The sequence below is a fragment of the Mobula birostris genome, chromosome 25 (genome assembly GCF_030028105.1).
Source record: "Mobula birostris isolate sMobBir1 chromosome 25, sMobBir1.hap1, whole genome shotgun sequence".
NCBI lineage: Eukaryota > Metazoa > Chordata > Chondrichthyes > Myliobatiformes > Myliobatidae > Mobula > Mobula birostris.
This window is the reverse complement of record NC_092394.1, coordinates 57,868,604-57,890,786: the sequence shown is the minus strand read 5'-3', so window position 1 is coordinate 57,890,786 and position 22,183 is coordinate 57,868,604. Positions and strand designations below refer to the sequence as shown.

At 47.2% G+C, this 22,183-nt stretch overlaps 1 protein-coding gene across 2 annotated transcripts in view; it reads left to right on the top strand.

Moving 5' to 3' along the window:
- Positions 1-10,280, top strand: part of smpd4 (sphingomyelin phosphodiesterase 4) — an 84,511-nt gene extending 74,231 nt beyond the window's left edge. For both annotated transcript variants that reach the window (XM_072243587.1, XM_072243586.1), the window contains 3 exons: positions 5,756-5,887; positions 6,590-6,718; positions 9,764-10,280. In XM_072243587.1, the coding sequence (XP_072099688.1) occupies positions 5,756-5,887; positions 6,590-6,718; positions 9,764-10,081 (579 nt within the window). In that variant the 3' untranslated portion in view covers positions 10,082-10,280. The remainder of the gene's footprint in view (positions 1-5,755; positions 5,888-6,589; positions 6,719-9,763) is intronic.
- The last annotated feature ends 11,903 nt before the right edge of the window (positions 10,281-22,183 follow it).

Below are 22,183 nucleotides of genomic sequence, written 5' to 3'. Positions count from 1 at the left end.
TTAATATTTGATGTTGGATGCTGTATGACACCTGATGAGGTATCCCTCGTAATCTTTGAGACATTGCATTGATATCAACAGGCACCATTGTCTGAAAGTAATTCACTGATTGTTTTCTCTTGCATTGCCGAGCTCCGAGTTCTGAGGTTTGCAATGTGAAACTGGGGTGTGGAGGCCGAACCTCTCCCTTCCTGCCTGTGGCTACCCTACCCTAGCCTTCAGGAGGGTCCTGAGGTTTCTCGTGCTCTTCCTTACCATGTAGCCAACCTTGCAGTTTTGCATGGTGTTTATTTATTTATCTTTTTTATTGTAATGTATTAAATCTTGTGTCTTGCACTGTACTGCCACAAACAATAAACCTGTTGTGGTTTGCAGAGCCTCGCTCCCCAACCAAACACCAAAGTCCTAGTGTCCTGACACCTACCACTTTACTTCCTCATCCATTTCTTCCCCCAAACATTCTTTCTCTAGTCATCTTGACCAGTTCTAGTCCATGAGCAGCTTGACTCTCCTAGGCAGTGGCTGTGGCCAGCTCTACTGTAACTACTGCAGCTTTTGCAGTGACTGGTATGTACTGTGTGGTTTTCTGCAGGAGAATCCTCAGTCTGTGAAGGGAAACTAACCAGTGTTCTTTTAGCTCCATCTTTTCTCCTGTGAAGTACAACATTAAACAGTTAGTAAGTTTTTTAAATTAGTAGTGTGATTATCTCAGATTACACAGCAGATATTCATTTTTGCCATTGTTTGCTAATAACAGACCAATTGGCTTCTCAGTTGCAACCCAGAAACACAGTCCCTTCTAACCAAACTGTCCAGCTCAGAGATTGATACATAGAAAACCTACAGCACAATACAGGCCCTTCGGCCCACAAAGCTGTGTGAACATGTCCCTATCTTAGAACTACCTAGGCTTACCCATAGCCCTCTATTTTTCTCCATGTACCTGTCCAGGAGTCTCTTAAAAGACCCTATCGTATCCGCCTCCACCACCATCACCGGCAGCCCATTCCACATACTCACCACTCTCTGCGTAAAAAAAACTTTCCCCTGACATCTCCTCTGTACCTACTTCCAAGCATCTTAAAACTATGCCCTCTCGTGTTAGCCATTTCAGCCCCGGGAAAAATCCTCTGACTATCCATTATCTTATACACCTCTATCAGGACACCTCTCATCCTCCGTCGCTCCAAGGAGAAAAGGCCAAGTTCACTCAACCTATTCTCATAAGGCATGCTCCCCAATCTAGGCAACATCCTTGTAAATCTCCTCTGCACCCTTTGTATGGTTTCCACGTCCTTCCTGTAGTGAGGCGACCAGAATTGAGCACCGTACTCCAAGTGTGGTCTGACCAGGGTCCTATATAGCTGCAACATTACCTCTTGGCTCTTAAACTCAAACCCATGACTGACGAAGGCCAATGCACCGTATGCTTTCTTAACCACAGAGTCAACCTGCGCAGCAGCTTTGAGTGTCCTGTGGACTCGGACCCCAAGATCCCTCTGATCCTCCACACTGCCAAGAGTCTTACCATTAATACTATATTCTGCCATCACATTTGACCTACCAAAATGAACCACCTCACACTTATCTGGGTTGAACTCCATCTGCCACTTCTCAGCCCAGTTTTGCATCCATAGAACCATAGAACCTACAGCACAGAAACAGGCCCTTTGGCCCTTCTTGGCTGTGCCGAACCATTTTCTGCCTAGTCCCACTGACCTGCACACGGACCATATCCCTCCATACACCTCCAATTTATTCTTAAATGTTAAAAAAGAACCCGCATTTACCACCTCGTCTGGCAGCTCATTCCATACTCCCACCACTCTCTGTGTGAAGAAGCCCCCCCCAATGTTCCCTTTAAACTTTTCCCCCTTCACCCTTAACCCATGTCCTCTGGTTTTTTTCTCCCCTTGCCTCAGTGGAAAAAGCCTGCTTGCATTCACTCTATCTATACCCATCATAATTTTATATACCTCTATCAAATCTCCCCTCATTCTTCTACGCTTCAGGGAATAAAGTCCTAACCTATTCAACCTTTCTCTGTAACTGAGTTTCTCAAGTCCCGGCAACATCCTTGTAAACCTTCTCTGCACTCTTTCAATCTTATTTATATCCTTCCTATAATTTTGTGACCAAAACTGAACACAATACTCCAGATTCGGCCTCACCAATGCCTTATACAACCTCATCATAACATTCCAGCTCTTATACTCAATACTTCGATTAATAAAGGCCAATGTGCCAAAAGCTCTCTTTAAGACCCTATGTACCTATGACGACACTTTTAGGGAATTTTGTATCTGTATTCCCAGATCCCTCTGTTCCACTGCACTCCTCAGTGCCTTACCATTAACCCTGTATGTTTTACGTTGGTTTGTCCTTCCAACGTGCAATACCTCACACTTGTCAGTATTAAACTCCATCTGCCATTTTTCAGCCCATTTTTCCAGCTGGTCCAAGTCCCTCTGCAGGCTTTGAAAACCTTCCTCACTGTCTACTACACCTCCAATCTTTGTATCATCAGCAAACTTGCCAATCCAATTTACCACATTATTATCCAGATCATTGATATAGATGACAAATAACAATGGACCCAGCACTGATCCCTGTGGCACACCACTAGTCACAGGCCTCCACTCAGAGAAGCAATTCTCTACCACCACTCTCTGGCTTCTTCCAACGAGCCAATGTCTAATCCAATTTACCACCTCTCCATGTATACCTAGCGACTGAATTTTCCTAACTAACCTCCCATGCGGGACCTTGTCAAAGGCCTTACTGAAGTCCATGTAGACAATATCCACTGCCTTCCCTTCATCCACTTTACTGGTAACCTCCTCGAAAAACTCCAACAGATTGGTCAAACATGACCTACCACGCACAAAGCCATGTTGACTCTCCCTAATAAGCCCGTCTATCCAAATGCTTGTAGATTCTGTCTCTTAGTACTCCCTCCAATAATTTACCTACTACTGACGTTAAACTCACCGGCCTATAATTTCCCGGATTACTTTTCGATCCTTTTTTAAACAACGGAACGACATGATCCACTCTCCAATCCTCCGGCACTTCACCCGTAGACAGCGACATTTTAAATATTTCTGCCAGGGCCCCCGCAATTTCAACACTAGTCTCCTTCAAGGTCCGAGGGAACACTCTGTCAGGTCCCGGGGATTTATCCACTTTAATTTTCCTCAAGACAGCAAGCACCTCCTCCTTTTCAATCTGTACAGTTTCCATGGTCTCACCACTTGATTCCCTCAATTCCATAGATTTCATGCCAGCTTCCTTAGTAAATACAGACGCAAAAAACCTATTTAAGATCTCCCCCATTTCCTTTGGTTCCGCACAAAGTCAACCACTCTGATCTTCAAGAGGACCAATTTTATCCCTTACAATCCTTTTGCTCTTAATATACTTCTAAAAGCTCTTTGGATTATCCTTCACTTTGACTGCCAAGGCAACCTCATGTCATCTTTTTGCCCTCTTGATTTCTTTCTTAAGTATTTTCTTGCACTTCTTATACTCTTCAAGCACCTGATTTACCCCCTGTTTCCTATACATTTCATACAACTCCCTCTTCTTCTTTATCAGAGTTGCAATATCCCTTGAGAACCAAGGTTCCTTATTCCTATTCAATTTGCCTTTAATCCTGACAGGAACATACAAACTCTGCACTCTCAAAATTTCCCCTTTGAAGGCTTCCCACCTACCAATCACATCTTTGCCAGAGAACAACCTGTCCCAATCCACGCTTTTTAGATCCTTTCTCATTTCTTCAAATTTGGCCTTCTTCCAGTTCATAACCTCAACCCTAGGACCAGATCTATCCTTGTCCATGATCAAATTGAAACTAATGGTGTTATGATCACTGGAACCAAAATGCTCCCCTACACAGACTATCGTCATTTGCCCTAATTCGTTTCCTAACAGGAGATCCAATATTGCATCCCCTCTAGTTGGTCCCTCTATCAGTGTCTCGCTGTAACCTCTGACAGCCCTCCACACTATCCACAACACCCCCAACATCAGCAAATTTACTAACCCCTCCCTCCACTTTCTCATCCAGGTCATTTATAAAAATCACAAAGAGTAGGGGTCCCTGAGACACACCACTGGTCAACGACCTCCATGCAGAATATGACCCATCTACAACCACTCTTTGTGGGCAAGCTAGTTCTGGATCCACAAAGCAATGTCCCCTTGGATCCCATGCCTCCTTACTTTCTCAATAAGCCTTGCATGGAGTACCTTATCAAATGCCTTGCTGAAATCCAGATACACTACATCTACTGCTCTATCTTCATCAATGCATTTAGTCACATCCTCAAAAAATTCCATCAGGCTCGTACGGCACGACCTGCCTTTCACAAAGCCATGTCGACTATTCCTAATCATTTAATTCCTCTCCAAATATTCATAAATCCTGCCTCTCAGGATCTTCTCCATCAACTTACCAACCACCAAAATAAGACTCACTGGTCAATAATTTCCTGGGCTATCTTTTCTCCCTTTCCTGAATAAGGGAACCACATCCACAACCCTCCAATGCTCCGGAACCTCTCCTGTCCCCATTGATGATGCAAAGATCATTGCCAGAGGCTCAGCGATCTCCTCCCTCGTCTCCCACTGTAGACTGGGGTACATCTGGTTCAGTCCTGGTGACTTTATCCAGCTTGATACTTTCCTAAAGCTTCAGCACATCCTCTTTTTTTTTTAATATTTACAACAGCCTTTGTACACCACAGTTCCTGTACCCTACCATCCTTTCCCTGTCTCATTGGAACGCATCTACGCAGAACTCCATGCAAATATCCCCTGAACATTTGCCACATTTCTTCTGTACATTTCTCTGAGAACACCTGTTCCCAATTTATGCTTCCAAGTTCCTGCCTGATAGCCTCATATTTCCCCTTACTCCAATTAAACACTTTCCTAACTTGTCTGTTCCTATCCCTCTCCAATGCTATGGTAAAGGAGATAGAATTGTGATCACTATCTCCAAAATGCTCTCCCACTGAGAGATCTGACACCTGACCAGCTCAATTTCCCAATACCAGATCACTGTTGCTTCCCCCAGGTAGGCCATCTCCCCCATCAGTACTCAAACAGGAGTACTTATTAAGGGGACAGCCACTGGGGTACTCCCTAGCACCTGCTTCTTGCCCTTCCCTCTCCTAACTGTTACCCACTTCTCTGTCTCCCGAGGCCCTGGAGTGACTACCTGCCTGTAGCTCCACTCTATCACCTCCTCGCTCTCCCTGACCAGACAACGGTTGTCGAGCTGCAGCTCCAGTTCCCTAATGTAGTCCTTAAGGAACTGCAGCTCGACGCACCTGGCGCAGATGTGGCCATCTGGGAGGCTGGGTGTCTCCAAGACCTCTCACATCCGACACCGAGCACAGAAAACTGGCCTCACACACATACTTTCTGTCTGTATTCTAAACAGATAACCTACCTTGCCTTGACCCGTTATCGCCCAAGCCCCGTTGAGCCAAAGCCTTTCTACTCTGACGCCCGCTCTATAAAGCTGTCTCCTTTTAAACTCCTCTCACTGGCTGACGTCCACACGCTTTCACAGTCGTGCCCCGGTGAAACCGCTGAAGGAATAAGCCCAACCCCAGTTCCTTCCCCACCACCAACTGGCCACAGCTAATGTTTCAAACGTGGTAGAGTGCTGGGAATCGCTAATGTTCTGATGACGATGACCGGGTAAAACCCTGCCTGATGAGGTCTTGTCTGGTCTGTGCAGCTCAGCACCCCTCAGCTGGCACCGCCAGCACTGAACGTGGGAACGGGCAGTGATGAGAATGGGAAGCACCAGCTGCCCGATTACATCCAGGCGGAGGACAGGCTGATGCTGACCCAGCTTGGACGTTACCAGGTAGGTATACAGCGACCCAGACCGCACTGTAGATCTTGGCAGCTATCTGGGGAAGTATTTCCATCAATGTAACCATATTCATTAGGTGGGGGTTATTTCCCGGGGAGACTGAGGATGGCTCTTCAGAATTCTCCTCTTATTGAGATGTAGTCCACTTGCAGGGGCTGTGGCTCTGGTATTGTGCGAGAGTGTGCAAGTGATGCTGATGGAATACGACCATAAGACAAAGGAGCAGAATTGGGCAGTCAGTTGTGACGGATTGGATCTCCCAGCAGTTCTAGTCTCCAGTGCCTGTGACAGGTGACCTTCTCCCTGCCCCCACTCCCTATCCCCAAGTGTGATCCTGGTCTGGGTTGTGGTTAGGGCAGAGAGTGGTGGGGGGTGGGGGAAGAGGACAAGGAAGGGTGAAAATGAGGCGATGGCTAATCCTAGTCACATTCCTTGCAGGAAGACCCAGGCCCCTGCCCCTGGGGCAGGCTGTCAGTGTTGTTCACTAGCTTGGTGCTTGTGAACTCTCCCACCTGCAGAAGGAAGGCTCGAGTAGGCACGAATGTAGGTGCCTCAGAGTGGGAGAGGGGAATGGAGCCTGGGAAAAGAGGAATCTCCCCGACTCCCAGCAGTGTGTAGGCTAGAGGGACTGCCGGTTGCTCCAGCCATTGGAGGGCTTGGCAGATCGATCCATTGAACTGTTTATATTTGCAGATCATAAATGGTCTCCGAAGGTTTAATGTGGAATACCAGGGTGATCCTGAGCTCCAGCCGATTCGCAGCTACGAGAGCAGACTGTTAGTGCGGCTGTTGTACCGACTGTCGTTTGCCATTAACCAGCGGGTGAGTCTCTGGGTCTCACACTCTTCTCCATGTGGGTGGAGGATAGTTCTGTTGCTCTTGGGGATCGGGGGATTTTCTCACTGCTGTTGAAGGTCTTCCTCTGGGTGATCAGAGCGTGTAAGGAACACCCAGACCAGGTCTTTGACTGCCTTGGAGAAGGAAAGCCCAACTGATGGCCATCATGGGGAAGACCCACTTCAGTCACTAAATGCCTGTTCCTGCTGAGTCTCCTTGGTGGAGACACAATGCTGGAATCTGGAGCAACACAGTCTGTTGGAGAAACTCAGCAGGTCGGGCAGCAGCTGTGGAGCAAAATGTTTTGGGCCAAGACTGGAAAGGAAGAGGCCAGAAGCTCCTCAAACTGCTAATTTCCTTCAGTATCTTGTTTATTGCCACAGAACGTGCTCTCTCTTGTATCTTGTACACTTTGTGCCTTATGGGCAACATTTATTGATGCACTATAGCTCCTGGACCTCTTTGCACTGAAACATTTTGTAGTCTCATGTAGTGTAGTTCATTTAAACCCCTACCATTAACATAGAAACATAGAAAATAGGTGCAGGAGTAGGCCATTCGGCCCTTCGAGCCTGCACCGCCATTTATTATGATCATGGCTGATCATCCAACTCAGAACCCCGCCCCAGCCTTCCCTCCATACCCCCTGACCCCCGTAGCCACAAGGGCCATATCTAACTCTCTCTTAAATATAGCCAATGAACTGGCCTCAACTGTTTCCTGTGGCAGAGAATTCCACAGATTCACCACTCTCTGTGTGAAGAAGTTTTTCCTAATCTCGGTCCTAAAAGGCTTCTCCTCTATCCTCAAACTGTGGCCCCTCGTTCTGGATTTCACCAACATCGGGAACAATCTTCCTGCATCTAGCCTGTCCAATCCCTTTAGGATCTTATACGTTTCAATCAGATCCCCCCTCAATCTTCTAAATTCCAACAAGTACAAGCCCAGTTCATCCAGTCTTTCTTCATATGAAAGTCCTGCCATCCCAGGAATCAATCTGGTGAACCTTCTTTGTACTCCCTCTATGGCAAGGATGTCTTTCCTCAGATTAGGGGACCAAAACTGCACACAATACTCCAGGTGTGGTCTCACCAAGGCCTTGTACAACTGCAGTAGTACCTCCCTGCTCCTGTACTCAAATCCTCTCGCTATAAATGCCAGCATACCATTCGCCTTTTTCACCACCTGCTGTACCTGCATGCCCACTTTCAATGACTGGTGTATAATGACACCCAGGTCTAGTTGCACCTCCCCTTTTCCTAATCGGCCACCATTCAGATAATCTGTTTTCCTGTTTTTGCCACCAAAGTGGATAACTTCACATTTATCCACATTAAATTGCATCTGCCATGTCTGTACTTAAATGAAAAACAAACACTGCCTCTGACATCTTTGTTTCCTTTCCTCACAACTTAATATTATGCCCCCTTCTATTTGATATTTCCACCCTGGAATCGTCTGTGGCTATCTACTCAATTTATGCCTCATATTGTACACCTCCATCAAGTCACTTTTCAACCTCTCCAAAGAGAAAAACCCTAGCTTGCTCAATCTATCCTTGCTAAACCAGGCACCACCCAGGTACATCTCCTCTACACCCTCTCGAAAGCTTCTACATCCTTCCTAAAATGAGGCGACCAGAACTGAACACAAACTCCAAATGTGGTTGTGGAGCTGCAGTCCTGCTTCATGGCTCTTGAAGTCAATCCATAAGACATAGGAGCAGAATTAGGCTACTTGGCCCATCAAATCTGCTCTGTCATTCTATCGTGGTTGATTATTATCCCTCTGAACCCCATTCTCTCGGCTTCTCCCCATAACCTTTGATACCTTTGCACTAATCCTACATTAATCCGATTCCTCCTCCCGCCATTCGCACCAGCTCCTCCCAGGTTCCACCACTCATCCACACACTAGGGACAATGTGCATGTCCAACTTGTGTCTCTGTGGGATGTGTGAGTGAGGAGTCAGGAACACCCAGAGGAAATCCAGCCAAGCCCAGGACAACCACGCAAACTGCACAAGCAGCACTGGAAGTTAGGGCTGAACTAGGGTCTCTTGTATGGTAGCAACCACACCACCATCCCTTGGGGAAATTGTCCATTGCAAATCTGTAAGAACAAAACAATCATGAACTCAGCAGAAAATCTGTAATAAAAGGTGGGGGTTGTGAGGAAGTGATTCTGATAAAATTTCACATTCGATATTTGCTTTGGGAGACAAACAAGTCGGAATTAGATTTACTTGGGCAAGTAATTAGATTAGGAACTTGGGTTACTGCCATGCAGATCTGACAGAAGGTGAATGGAGGCTGATACGGGTTTTTACAAAAGCATAATTTCCAGCGTAATTTCTCTCTGCTCTCTGGAATGTGTTGTTGGAAAGAAAAGGCTTACAAAGCTGCAAAGGATATGAATAGATCTGAGGGTGATTGAAACTTGGAAGGGAAATAAACTGTCAGTGTTAACCGAAAGGAAACATTAGAACAGATCGTAAATGTTGACAGCTGTGTAAAGCGGAAGGGAGCACTTAAAAGTGAACATGGCATTCATAGTCATCGAAAATGACAGCACAGGAACAGGCGTTTCGGTTTGTGCCGAACCATTTAAATTGTGTAGTCCCATCGACCTGCACCTGCACTATAGTCGTTCCATCCATGTCCCTATCCAAACTTCTCTTAACCGTTGAATTCAGAATTGCATCCACCATTTGCGCTGATGTTGGCAGTGGGAGAGGTCTGTGTTCTTGCACAGTCGATGTGATAACATGGCAAATAAACCACTATTGATTACTGCAAGGGCTCTGGGACTGCATGTCCATTAATTCATTCAGCAGAGGCTCTGGAGGACTCGTGCTTACAGGGAAGGGTTCACTGGACTGAGTGCGGGGAGAAGATGTGGTTGGGGTGTATAGCTTTGATCCTCCTCTCGTTTTGAGGGAGGTGGTTGTTCAATGTTTCAGCAAAAGCTTGCTAGCCGTGCACCATTTTACAGATATGAAGTAAATGATGCCTCTGTTCTGTCTTGCAGTTTTCTGCTGAGATGGAGACCCTGTGTCAGCAGCAAGGAGTTTTGGGAAAGGTAGCCTGCTATTACCTGACCAGCCCTGACCAGCCCCAGAAGTTCAGGTCTGTTCCGCTGACACAGCGGCCTCCTCGTCAGCCCCGTCTCAGCCTGCGTTTCTTGGGCAGTTACCGAATGCTCTTCTCGCTCTTCCTCTGCATGGTCGTTGGTGCCACGCTCCATCTGAACCCTCTGACCTCCATCATCCTCATCCTAACTCTGTGGTTTCTCTACGGCGTGGTCTGGGCCCTGTGCTCAGTCCCAGCAAAGCCCCACCAACAATGAGTACCCAGCATTTCCTCGCCAATGCACTGGAGGCAAATTTAGGATCAAAGCCAAGGTTTTCTAAATGATTTTTGAACAGTCCTTACTGTTGTAAATGTGGAGAGAACTATTTATTTTTACAATGGTGTTGTTTGTGACCATGTTCTATCATAATTTTAATATTCAATACAATATAACTTGTGAAGTTCTGGACCAGAAACACTGAGGAAGTTTACTGATTGTTGTATTCAAATGGAGCATCTGCATTTGAATTTCCTCCCCATCCAGCAGTTTGTTTCTAAGCCCTGGATTTTGGCTTTGCCTCCGCTCAAACCAAGCCTTGCTGGCCAGTTCTTGCTACACAGCATTGACGCTGTGCTGAAGATCTGCAGCTCACACGGCAGGCAGGGTTGCTGGAACTCATTCTGCAGCGTGTCGCAAACTCCTGAGGATGGTTCTCTTGATCTTTGTGCATAATCGTAATTGCTCAATGAGTCAGGATATAAGCTAGAGCTGGGAGCAAGTGCAATGAGAGTGAGACACTGCATGATTCCTTTCAGGCCATTTGGCCTGGCGAGTTTATACTGGCTCACATCCGCAACGATCCCTCTCACTAGGGGTGGGTTAACCTCAAACCCCATGCAATCACAACATCTGAAGCTGGGTTTACCGTGCTGGTAATCCCTGGGAAAATGAGTCTGTCTGAGAACAGCTTGAACACTGCACTGGTTCACCAGCTTCCGAGACGGTGCAACTCACACAAAATACTGCAGGAACTGATTGAAATGAATAAGGAGTCAAGACCTTCTTCAGGACTGGCAAAGGGGGAAGATTGCAGAATGAAAAGCTGGGGTTGGGGGGAAGCAGGATACATAGGTGGTGATGGGTGAAGCCGGGTGCGTAGGGAAGGTGAAGGGCTGGAGGGGAAGGAATCTAGTTGGAGCAGAGAGTGGACCTTAGGAGAAAGGGGTCTTGGGGGAAGTGAGAAGAGATGAGTTCAGAGTGGTGAATAGGGGAGGGGAGGGAAGTTTACTGATGTTCGTGCCTGTAGCTGAATGATACCAGGCCAGCCAGATTCATTGTGGTGCTGCCGCACTGACCCTGGGTTCACTCCATCTCCCTGATGGCTTGCTGACCCCTTTAAATCCAGCTACCCACAGAAACCTGTCTCCCTCTGACGCCTTGATATGAGATTCTGCCAGATGCTGTAAATCTTAAGCAATACACACAATATGCTCCAGGAACTCAAAGTCAGGCAGCATCCATGAAGGGGAATAAACAATGTCTTGACCCAAGACACATTTATCAGAGACCTTCATTAGTTTCAATGAAGGGTCTCTGTCCCAAACATCAACTGTTTACTCCCCTGCTTGATTCTGCCTAACGTGCTGAGTTCCTCCTGGACAGTTGTGTGTATCTGCCCCTTCCCTGGTTCCATTATAACGTTGCTGACCAGCAGGTCCACAGCAGACCCTGTCTACTGCAAATTAGTGAAAGCAGAGCTGTTGCTGCCTCGGGATGACTTCCTCCCCACAATGTTGTTGCTTAGCTCCAGGGAGTTCCCTACAGCAGCCTACAGTGTTGTTAAGTAAATAAAGAAAATCCTGTTTAAATATGAAGTACCCTGGACAGACAAGTGTGTCTGGTTTCTAATGCTGGTGAAATAGAATGAGATGTGACTAATCCTTGCCACATCAAGCAGAAGGTAATGAAACTCCTGAATGATTTAAAACCTATTGATGCAGGGGAAGTTGGGAGTCAGCTACAGGCTAGCTTCAGCGGGTAGGTGAGGTCCGATGATGTTGCGGAGAAGCTGCTGGAGAGGATGGTTACCAATTTGATTTATGCGCCATTTGGCAAAACAGCGTTATGAGGGAAAATCAGTGAGTGCGCAGTGATGAACAAGTCCTCAGCTACACCGTTCATTGCAGCTTCAAGCAAAGGGAACATTGTGATGAAGTGGCAAGGGATGAAATCACTTCATTGAATAGAGATGTAACAAGATGCAAGCAGCTAGTGGTATTAAACAGTGGTGGTGTCACTGGGAGTTGTGTGGACCTGTGCTGTAGCAGCAGTGAAGTGACAGAATGTCCACATCATACCCGTCTACACTAGTCCCACGTGCTCACATTTGCTCCACTGCCGTGGCAATTCAAGTACTACGTTCACCCCTCCCCTTGAATGAAACATCTACTTGCAGGTAAGTCGACATCCGTACGGGGGAAGTAATGAAAAGGGCCAGCGTGTTTCTGTAAGGGTGTGATGGCACATGTACATGTTCAGATCCAGGAGTAAGAAGTACAGGGAACCCTGTGGCTGCTGATGGATATTAAGGGTTGCAGAAGAAAACAGTAGCATGTGATGAGTACAGGCCCTCTGTACGTGGCAGGGTTCTGGTCCTGTAAACTGTTCAAAGGCTGGGTTCCCACTCAGCCGAGGATCCCTGCAGTAGCAATCCATCCTGACCCTCACTCGGATGTTCAGACTGTACCCAAGGAGGATGGGTGTGGGGAACTAATGTAAATGGAAGTTAGGAAAGCAAAGAGTGGTCACGCTGGCAAACAGGGTGATGGTAAATTTGGAGGTACTCTGCCCTTAATAGAACAAGGGAAAGAGTAGGGACAGCATGGGCAATCTGAGTGGAGCTAGTATGAGTAGGTGAGGATTTAAATGAGTACTGAAGAGGAATACTTCATAGGGAAGCTACTGTAGTGAATTCTTGGGGATATGGTAAACAGCCCGATTTGGGACAGTTAGCATTGCTTTGTGTGGGGCAAGTCATGTCTTAGAGTCATAGAGCCTACAGAACAGAAACAAGCCATTTGGCCCATCTAGTCTGTGTCAAACCTTTTGAGCTCCCTAGATCCATCGACTTGCACCCAGGCCCTGGCTGTCCGTACCCCTCCCATACATATACCTATCCAAATTTCTCAAATGGTGAAACCAAACCTGCACTAGCAGCGTGTTCCATCCCCCGACTGAAGATCTTTCCCTTAAGCATTTCACCTTTCACACTTAACCCATGACCTCTATTCGTGTAAATGCAAGCAGGTTTTTTCCACTATATTAATAGGCATCCGTTAGTCTCGTGAGACCGTGGATTTGCGCCTTGGAAGGTTTCCAGGGCGCAGGCCTGGGCAAGGTTGTATGGAAGACCAGCAGTTGCCTATGCTGCAAGTCTCCCCTCTCCGCGCCACCGATGTTGTCCAAGGGAAGGGCACTGGGACCCATACAGCTTGGCACCGGTGTCGTCGCAGAGCAATGTGTGGTTAAGTGCCTTGCTCAAGGACAACATGCTGTCTCAGCCGAGGCTCGAACTGGCGACCTTGAACGCCTTAATCACTTGGCCAGGCGCCCACACCACTATCTATACCCCTCATAATTTTGTATACCTCTATTAAATCTCCCCTGAATCTTATATGTTCAAGGGAATAAAGTCTGAACCTGTTTGACCTTTCCCCCCAAACTCTAGTTTGAGCGATATCCTTCCAAATTTTCTCAGCACTTTTTCAATCTTAGTTAAATCTTTCCTGTAGGCAAGTGATCAAAACTGGGCACAATACTCCAAAATGTCTCATCAATGCCTTATACAATTTCAACATAAGATCCCAACTCATGCACTCAATACATTAATTTATGAAGGCCAATGTGCCTGCCATAAGCTGTCTTTATGACCCTAGACACGAGGAAATCTGCAGATGCTGGAAATTCAACACATAAAAGTTGCTGGTGAATGCAGCAGGCCAGGCAGCATCTCTAGGTACAGTCGATGTTTTAGGCCGAGACCCTTCGTCAGAAAGAAAAGCTAGTAAGAGATTTGAGGGGGGAGGGGGAGATCCGAAATGATAGGAGAAGACAGGAGGGGAGGGGTGGATCTAAGAGCTGGAGAAGGGAGAGGATGATGGGACGGGAAGCCTGGGGAGAGGGAGAAGGGGGGAGGGGAGCAGGCGAGGAGTTATACTGAGAAGGACAGGGAGAAAAAAAGTGGGAAAAAAATATATATATATATAATTAAATAAATAACGGATGGGGTACGAGGCGGAGGTGGGGCATTAGCGGAAGTTAGAGAAGTCGATGTGCATGCCATCAGGTTGGAGGCTACCCAGACGGAATATAAGGTGTTGTTCCTCCAACCTGAGTGTGGCTTCATCTTTACAGTAGAGGAGGCCGTGGATAGACATGTCAGAATGGGAATGGGATGTGGAATTAAAATGTGTGGCCACTGGGAGATCCTGCTTTCTCTGGCGGACAGAGCATAGGTGTTCAGCGAAACGATCTCCCAGTCTGCGTCGGGTCTCGCCAATATATAAAAGGCCACATCGGGAGCACCGGACGCAGTATATCACCCCAGCCGACTCACAGGTGAAGTGTCGCCTCACCTGGAAGGACTGTCTGGGGCCCTGAATGGTGGTAAGGGAGGAAGTGTAAGGGCATGTGTAGCACTTGTTCCGCTTACAAGGATAAGTGCCGGGAGAGAGATCAGTGGGGAGGGATTGGGGGGACGAATGGACAAGGGAGTCGCGTAGGGAGCAATTCCTGCGGAAAGCGGGGGGGGAGGGGCGGGGGCAGGAGTGAAAGATGTGCTTAGTGGTTGGATCCCGTTGGAGGTGGCGGAAGTTACGGAGAATAATATGTTGGACCCGGAGGCTGGTGGGGTGGTAGGTGAGGACCAGGGGAACCCTATTCCTAGTGGGTGGCGGGAGGATGGGGTGAGAGCAGATGTGCGTGAAATGGGAGAGATGCGTTTGAGAGCAGAGTTGATAGTGGAGGAAGGGAAGCCCCTTTCTTTAAAAAAGGAGGACATCTCCCTCGTCCTGGAATGAAAAGCCTCATCCTGAGAGCAGGTGCGGCGGAGACGGGGGAATTGCGAGAAGGGGATGGCATTTTTGCAAGAGACGGTGAGAAGAGGAATAGTCCAGGTAGCTGTGAGAGTCCGTCGGCTTATAGTAGACATCAGTGGATAAGCTGTCTCCAGAGATAGAGACAGAAAGATCTAGAAAGGGGAGGGAGGTGTCGGAAATGGACCAGGTAAACGAGGGCAGGGTGAAAGTTGGAGGCAAAGTTAATAAAGTCAATGAGCTCAGTATGTGTGCAGGAAGCAGCGCCAATGCAGTCGTCGATGTAGCGAAGGGAAAGTGGGGGGACAGATACCAGTATAAGCTTGGAACATGGATTGTTCCACAAAGCCAACAAAAAGGCAGGCATAGCTGGGACCCATAAGGATGCCCGTGGCTACACCTTTAATTTGTACGAAGTGGGAGGAGCCAAAGGAGAAATTATTAAGAGTAAAGACTAATTCTGCTAGACGGAGCAGAGTGGTGGTAGAGGGGAACTGGTTAGGTCTGGAATCCAAAAAGGAGTGGAGAGCTTTGAGACCTTCCTGGTGGGGGATGGAAGTATATAGGGACTGGACATCCATGGTGAAAATAAAGCGGTGGGGGCCGGGGAACTTAATCATTGAAAAGATTCAGAGCGTGAGAAGTGTTACGAACATAGGTGGGAAGGGATTGAACAAAAGGGATAAAACCGTGTCGGTGTATGCAGAAATGAGTTCAATGGGGCAGGAGCAAGCTGAGACAATTGGTCTGCCAGGACAGGCAGGTTTGTGGATCTTGGGTAGGAGGTAGAAACGGGAAGTGCGAGGTGTGGGAACTATAAGGTTGGTAGCAGTGGATGGGAGATCCCCTGAGCGGATAAAGTCGGTGATGGTGTGGGAGACAATGGCCTGGTGCTCCTCAGTGGGGTCACGATCGAGGGGTAAATAAGAGGAGGTATCCGCGAGTTGTCGCTGTGCCTCGGCAAGGTGGAGGTCAGTACGCCAGACTACAACAGCACCCCCCTGATCGGCGGGTTTTATAGTAAGGTTAGGATTAGTGCGGAGGGAGTGGAGAGCAGAGCATTCGGAAGGAGTGAGGTTGGAATGGGGACAAGGTGCGGTGAAGTCGAGACGGTTGATGCCCCGTCGGCAGTTAGCGATAAAGAGATCTAGAGCAGGCAGAAGACCAGAGCGGGGTGTCCATGAAGAGGAGGAGGGTTGAAGATGGGAGAAGGGGTCATCGGTGGGGGTGGGAGAGTCCTTGCCGAAGAAGTAGGCTCGAATCAGCGTCATGGCGAACGCAAAACTCGCTGAGGTGTGGGCGAGGGAGACAAGGGTGAGGCCCTTACTGAGGACAGAACACTCTGCCTCAGACAGTTGAAGGTTGGAGGGGATAGTAAAGACCCGACACGGATGAGATGTGGGATCAGAGGGGGAGGGAGGCTGGTGGTGTCAGTGGAGAGGGGAGGGTTGGGGTGAGAGGAAGAAGGAGCCTCCGAGGGCCCAGGAGTAGATGACACCCCATCCCTTATTTATTTATTTATTTATTTAATATATTTCTCCCCCCCCCCTTTTCTCCCTCTGTCCCTCTCACTATAACTCCTTGCCTGTTCTCCACCCTCCGGGCTCCCCTCCCCGCTTCTCTCTCTCCCCGGGCTTCCCGTCCCATGATCCTCTCCTTTCTCCCATCCTGTCTTCTCCTATCATTTCGATCTCCCCCTCCCCCCTCAAATCTCTTACTATCTCTTCTTTCAGTTAGTTTATGACCCTATCTCCTTGTGATGGCACTTCCAAGGAATTAGTAACCTGCATTCCCAGTTTCCTCTGTCCTATTGCACTCCCCAGTGCCCCGACCATTCACCCTTTAAGACTGATCCTGGTTGGTCCTCCCAAAGTGAGACGCTTGTCCACATTTAAATTCCATCTGCCATTTCTCCAGCCGGTCCAGATCCTGCTAGAAGTTTTAATAGTCTTCCTCACTGTCCACTACAGCTCCAATGTTTGTGTTATTCACAAGTTTGCTGAACCAGTTCACCACATTGTCCAGATTGTTGGTATAGATGACAAACAAGAACAGACCCAGCACCAATCCCTGGGGCAGAGCACCAGTCACAGAGGCAACCATTTATTACCATTCTCAATGTCCAATCCAATTTACTACTTTGTCTTGAATGCTAAGTGACTGAACCCTCCTGACCAACCCTCCTGACCAACCCTCCTTGCGGAGCCCTGTTAAACTCCATGTAGCCTTCATCAGCTTTCCTGGTAACTTCCTCAAAAAATTAAGATTGGTTCAACACCATTTGCCACACACAAAGCCATGTTGACTAATCCTAATCAGTTCCCATCTGTCCAAGTACATACACATTTGGTTCCTCAGAATAACTTTCTCACTGCTAATGTCAGGCACACTGGCCTCTAATTTTCTGGCTGATTCTGAACCTACAAGACAATATTAGCTAAAATACAATTCACTGGCACCTACGCTGGCTAAGACTGTTGGAAATATTTCCGCAAGTTCAGCAGCTGCCTCCCATAAAGTCATAGAACTTGACCCCGATCTTCTAACCATACAACTTACTAACTTGATTAAGTTTATTTTTGAGAGGATGGTGGGGGGGTGGGAACGTCGACTCAGACCATGAGAGGCCTGTGTCGGGCATTTTCATGCCTTACAAGGTGCAGATTGGAAGTCTGTGTGGGGCACCACTCCTCGCACAGACTAGAGCAATGTGTGGTTAAGTGCCTTGCTCAAGGACACAAACACGCTGCCACAGCTGAGGATCAAACTACATCCTTCAGATCACCTTAACCACTCGGCCACGTGCTCAAGGGATTCAGTGTAACTAGCCTAAAAAAAATGGGGATATGGTCCCATACTTAACCGCACTAAACGAGGACAAAATCACTGAACTAACCACACAGAAGTGAGATACTAACCCCGTGATTAACCCCACACAACGGGGACATGGTCCCTGTGATTAACCCCAGACAACAGGGACACGGTCACTGTGATTAACCCTACACAACGGGGACACGGTCACTGTGATTAACCCCACACAACGGGGACACGGTCACTGTGATTAACCCCACACAACAGGGACACGGTCACTGTAATTAATCCCACACAACGGGGACACGGTCACTGTGATTATCCCCACACAACGGGGACACGGTCACTGTGATTAACCCCACACAACGGGGACACGGTCACAGTGATTAACCCCACACAACGGGGACACGGTCACTGTGATTAATCCCACACAACGGGGACACGGTCACTGTGATTATCCCCACACAACGGGGACACAATCCCTGTGATTAACCCCACACAACGGGGACACGGTCACTGTAATTAATCCCACACAACGGGGACACGGTCACTGTGATTATCCCCACACAACGGGGACACGGTCACTGTGATTAACCCCACACTATGAGGACACGGTCACTGTGATTAGCCCCACACAACGCGGAAACGTTAACTGTGATTACCCCCACACAACGGGGACACGGTCACTGTGATTAATCCCACACAACGGGGACACGGTCACTGTGATTAACCCCACACAACGGGGACACGGTCACTGTGATTAACCCTACACAATGGGGACAGGAACTACGTTCTTTATATGTGATATATTGACATGCATAACACCATTGTACGTGGCCTATCGGCAGCGTCAACAGAACTCTATGAACTAAATAAAAGTACAGAAGGGATGAGCAGAGCAGCTCTGTGTAAAGTGTCTGTTAATGTTACCTTTTTGTTTTTTTCTGCTCTCTTACTGTACCATTTAAATGGCTGTGGTGTGGTTTTCATGCCAGATATTGGAGAACTGGGAGACCCAGAGTTTCCAGGGGAACTACATCTGCATGAAGTGCATCTGGCTGCAGCTCCTTGGAGACTGTGTTAGGGATCTGGAGCAGCAGCTGGATGACTTTCGGCTTGTACGGGAGAGCGAGGATATAATCGATCAGAGTTACAGGGAGGTAGTCACTCCGAAGTTGCAGGAAGTGAGTAGCTGGGTGATTATCAGGAGAAATGGAAATAGGCAGTTAGAGCACCCTGTGGCCATTCCCCTCAAAAACAAGTATACTGCTTTGGATACTTTTGTGGGGGATGACCTCGCGGGACAATGCCACAGTGATATTGAGTATGGGTCCGTAGTGCAGAAGGGAAAGAGAGAGAAGAAGGGAGCAGCAGTGCTGGGGGTCTCAATAGTGAGGGGAACAGACAGGAGATTCCATGGACGTGAACGGGACACCCGGATGGTATGTTGCCTCCCAGGTGCCAGGGTCAAGGATGTCTCAGATCGCATCCACAACATTTTGGAGAAGGAGGGGGAGCAGCCAGATGTCTTGGTACGTATTGGTACCAACAACATAGGAAGGAAAAGCTTGGCAGGGGAGTGGGAACCAGAGTGAAGGTACTCAGGATAGGACAGATGGTAAAAAAAGTAAAGACAGCGTGCACTCAGGCTGTCAGGAAGGGCAGGCAGGTGATGGGACTTAGTTGCAGCCAACAGGCTGAGTATCAAAACATTAGGGATGCAGAATCAGAAAGGACAGCAAATACGGTACTTAAGGTGTTGTGGTGACATACGATCGGACGATGTCTAATCCTTGTGGGTTGAGTTAAGAACTTGCAAAGGTAAAAGGACGTTGATGATAGTTATATACAGGCCTCCCAACAGTGGCTGGGAGGTGGACCACAGGTTACAACAGGAAATAGAAAAGGCAAATCAAAGGGGCAATGTTATGGTAGTCATGGGAGATTTTAACTTGCAGGTTGTTTGGGAAAATCAGGTTGCTAATGGATCTCAAGAGTGAGTTTGTTGAATACGTAAGAGATGGCCTTTTAGAGCAGTTTGTCATTGAGCCTACTAGGGGATCAGCTATACTGGATTGGATGTTATGCAATGAACCAGAGGCGATTAGGCAGCTTAAGGTAACAGAACCCTTTGGAACCAGTGATCACAACTTGACATTTGATAGGGAGAAAGTAAAGTCTGATGTAACAGTATTTCAGTGGAGTAAGGGAAATTACAGTGCTATGAGAGAAGAGTTAGCAAAAATAAATTAGAAGGAGCTGCTGGCAGGGATGTCAGCAGAGTAGCAATAGCGTGAGTTTCTGAGAAAAATGAGGAAGCTGCAGGTCATGTGTATTCCAAAAATGAAGAAATACTCAAATGGTAAAATAGTACAACTGTGGCTGACAAGGGAAGTCAAAGCTATTGTAAAAGCAAAAGAAAGGGCATACAACAAAGCAAAAATTAGTGGGAAGATAGAGGATTGGGAAGTTTTTAAACACTTATAGAGAGCCACTAAAAATATCGTTAGGAGGGAAAAGATGAAATACGAAAGCAAGCTAGCAAATAATATCAAAGTGGATAGAAAAAACTTTTTCAAGTATGTAAAAAAAGAGAGAAATGAGAGTGGATATAGGACTGCTAGAAAATGGGGCAGGAGAAATAATAACGGGGACAAGGAGATGGCTGATGAACTAAATGAGTATTTTGCATCAGTCTTCACTGTGGAAGACACCAGCAGTATGCCTGATGTTGTAGTCAGTGAAGGAAGAGAAGTGAGTGCAGTTACTGTTACAAGGGAGAAGGTGCTCAAAAAAACTGAAAGACCTAAGTCACCCGGCCCAGATAAACTGCATCCTTGGGTTCTGAAAGAGGTAGCGTTAGAGATTGTGGTGGCATTAGAAATGATCTTTCAAAAATCATTGGACTCTGGCATGGTGCCAGAGGACTGGAAAATTGCAAATGTTACTCCACTCTTTAAGAAAGGAGGAAGGCAGCAAAAAGGAAATTATAGAACAATTAGCCTGACCTCAGTGATTGAGAAGATGTTAGAGTCAATTGCTAAGGATGAGTTTATGGAGTACTTGGTGACACAGGACAAGATAGTACAAAGTCAACATAGTTTCCTTCAGAGAAAATCTTTCCTGATGAACCTACTGGAATTCTTTGAAAAGATTACAAGTAGGATGGATAAAGGGGAGGCAGTGGGTGTTGTATATTTGGACTTACAGAAGGCCTTTGACAAGGTGCCACACATGAGACTGCTTACCAAGTTAAGAACCCATGATATTACAGGAAAGTTACTAACATGGTTAGAGCATTGGCTGATTGGTAGGAGGCAGCGAGTGGGAATAAAAGGATCCTTTCTGATTGGCAGCCAGTGACCAGAGGTGTTCCGCAGGGGTTGGTGTTGGGACCACTTCTTTTTATGCTGTATATAAGTGATTTAGATGATGAAATAAATGGCTTTGTTGCCAAGTTTGCAGATGATACGAAGATTGGTGGAGGGGCAGGTAGTGTGAGGAAAAGTTAAGAGCCCATGGTATTACAGGAAAGTTACTAACATGGTTAGAGCATTGGCTGATTGGTAGGAGGCAGTGAGTGGGAATAAAAGGATCCTAGTCTGGTTGGCTGCCAGTGGCTAGTGGTGTTCCGCAGGGATCGGTATTGGGACCACTTCTCTTTATGCCCTACATAAATGACTTAGATGATGGAATAGATGGCTTTGTTGCCAAGTTTGCGGATGATACGAAGATTGGTGGAGAGGCAGGTAGTGTTGAGGATGCAGAAGGACTTAGACAGATTAGGATAATGGACAAGAAAGTGGCAAATGAAATACAGTGTTGGAAAATGCATGGTCATGCACTTTGGTAGTAGAAATAAATGTGTAGACTATTTTCTAAACGGGGAGAAAATCGAAAAATCTGAGATGCAAAGTGACTTGGGAGACCTTGTGCAGAACAACCTAAAGGTTAACTTGCAGGTAGAGTTGGTGGTGAAGAAGGAAAATGCAATGTTAGCATTCATTTGAAGAGGTCTGGAATACAAGAGCAAGGATGTGATGCTGAGGCTTTATAAGGCACTGGTGAGGCCTCACCTTGAGTATTGTGAACAGTCTTAGAAGAGATGTGCTGGCATTGGAGAGGGTCCACAGGAGGTTCACAAGGATGATTCCAGGAATGAAAGGGTTATCATATGAGGAACGTTTGATGGCTCTGGGTCTGTACTTGCTGGAATTCAGAAGGATGATGGGGAATTTCATTGAAAGCTATCAAATGTTGAAAGGCCTAGACAGAGTAGATGTGGAAAGGATGTTTCCCATGGTGGGAGAGTCTAGGACAAGAGGGCACAGCCTCAGGATAGAGGGGTGTCCATTTAAAACAGAGAAGCTGAAACATTTCTTTCACCAGACAGTAGTGAATTTGTGGAATTTATTACCACTGGCAGCTATGGAGGCCAAGTCTTTGGGTGTACTTAAGACAGAGCTTGCTAGGT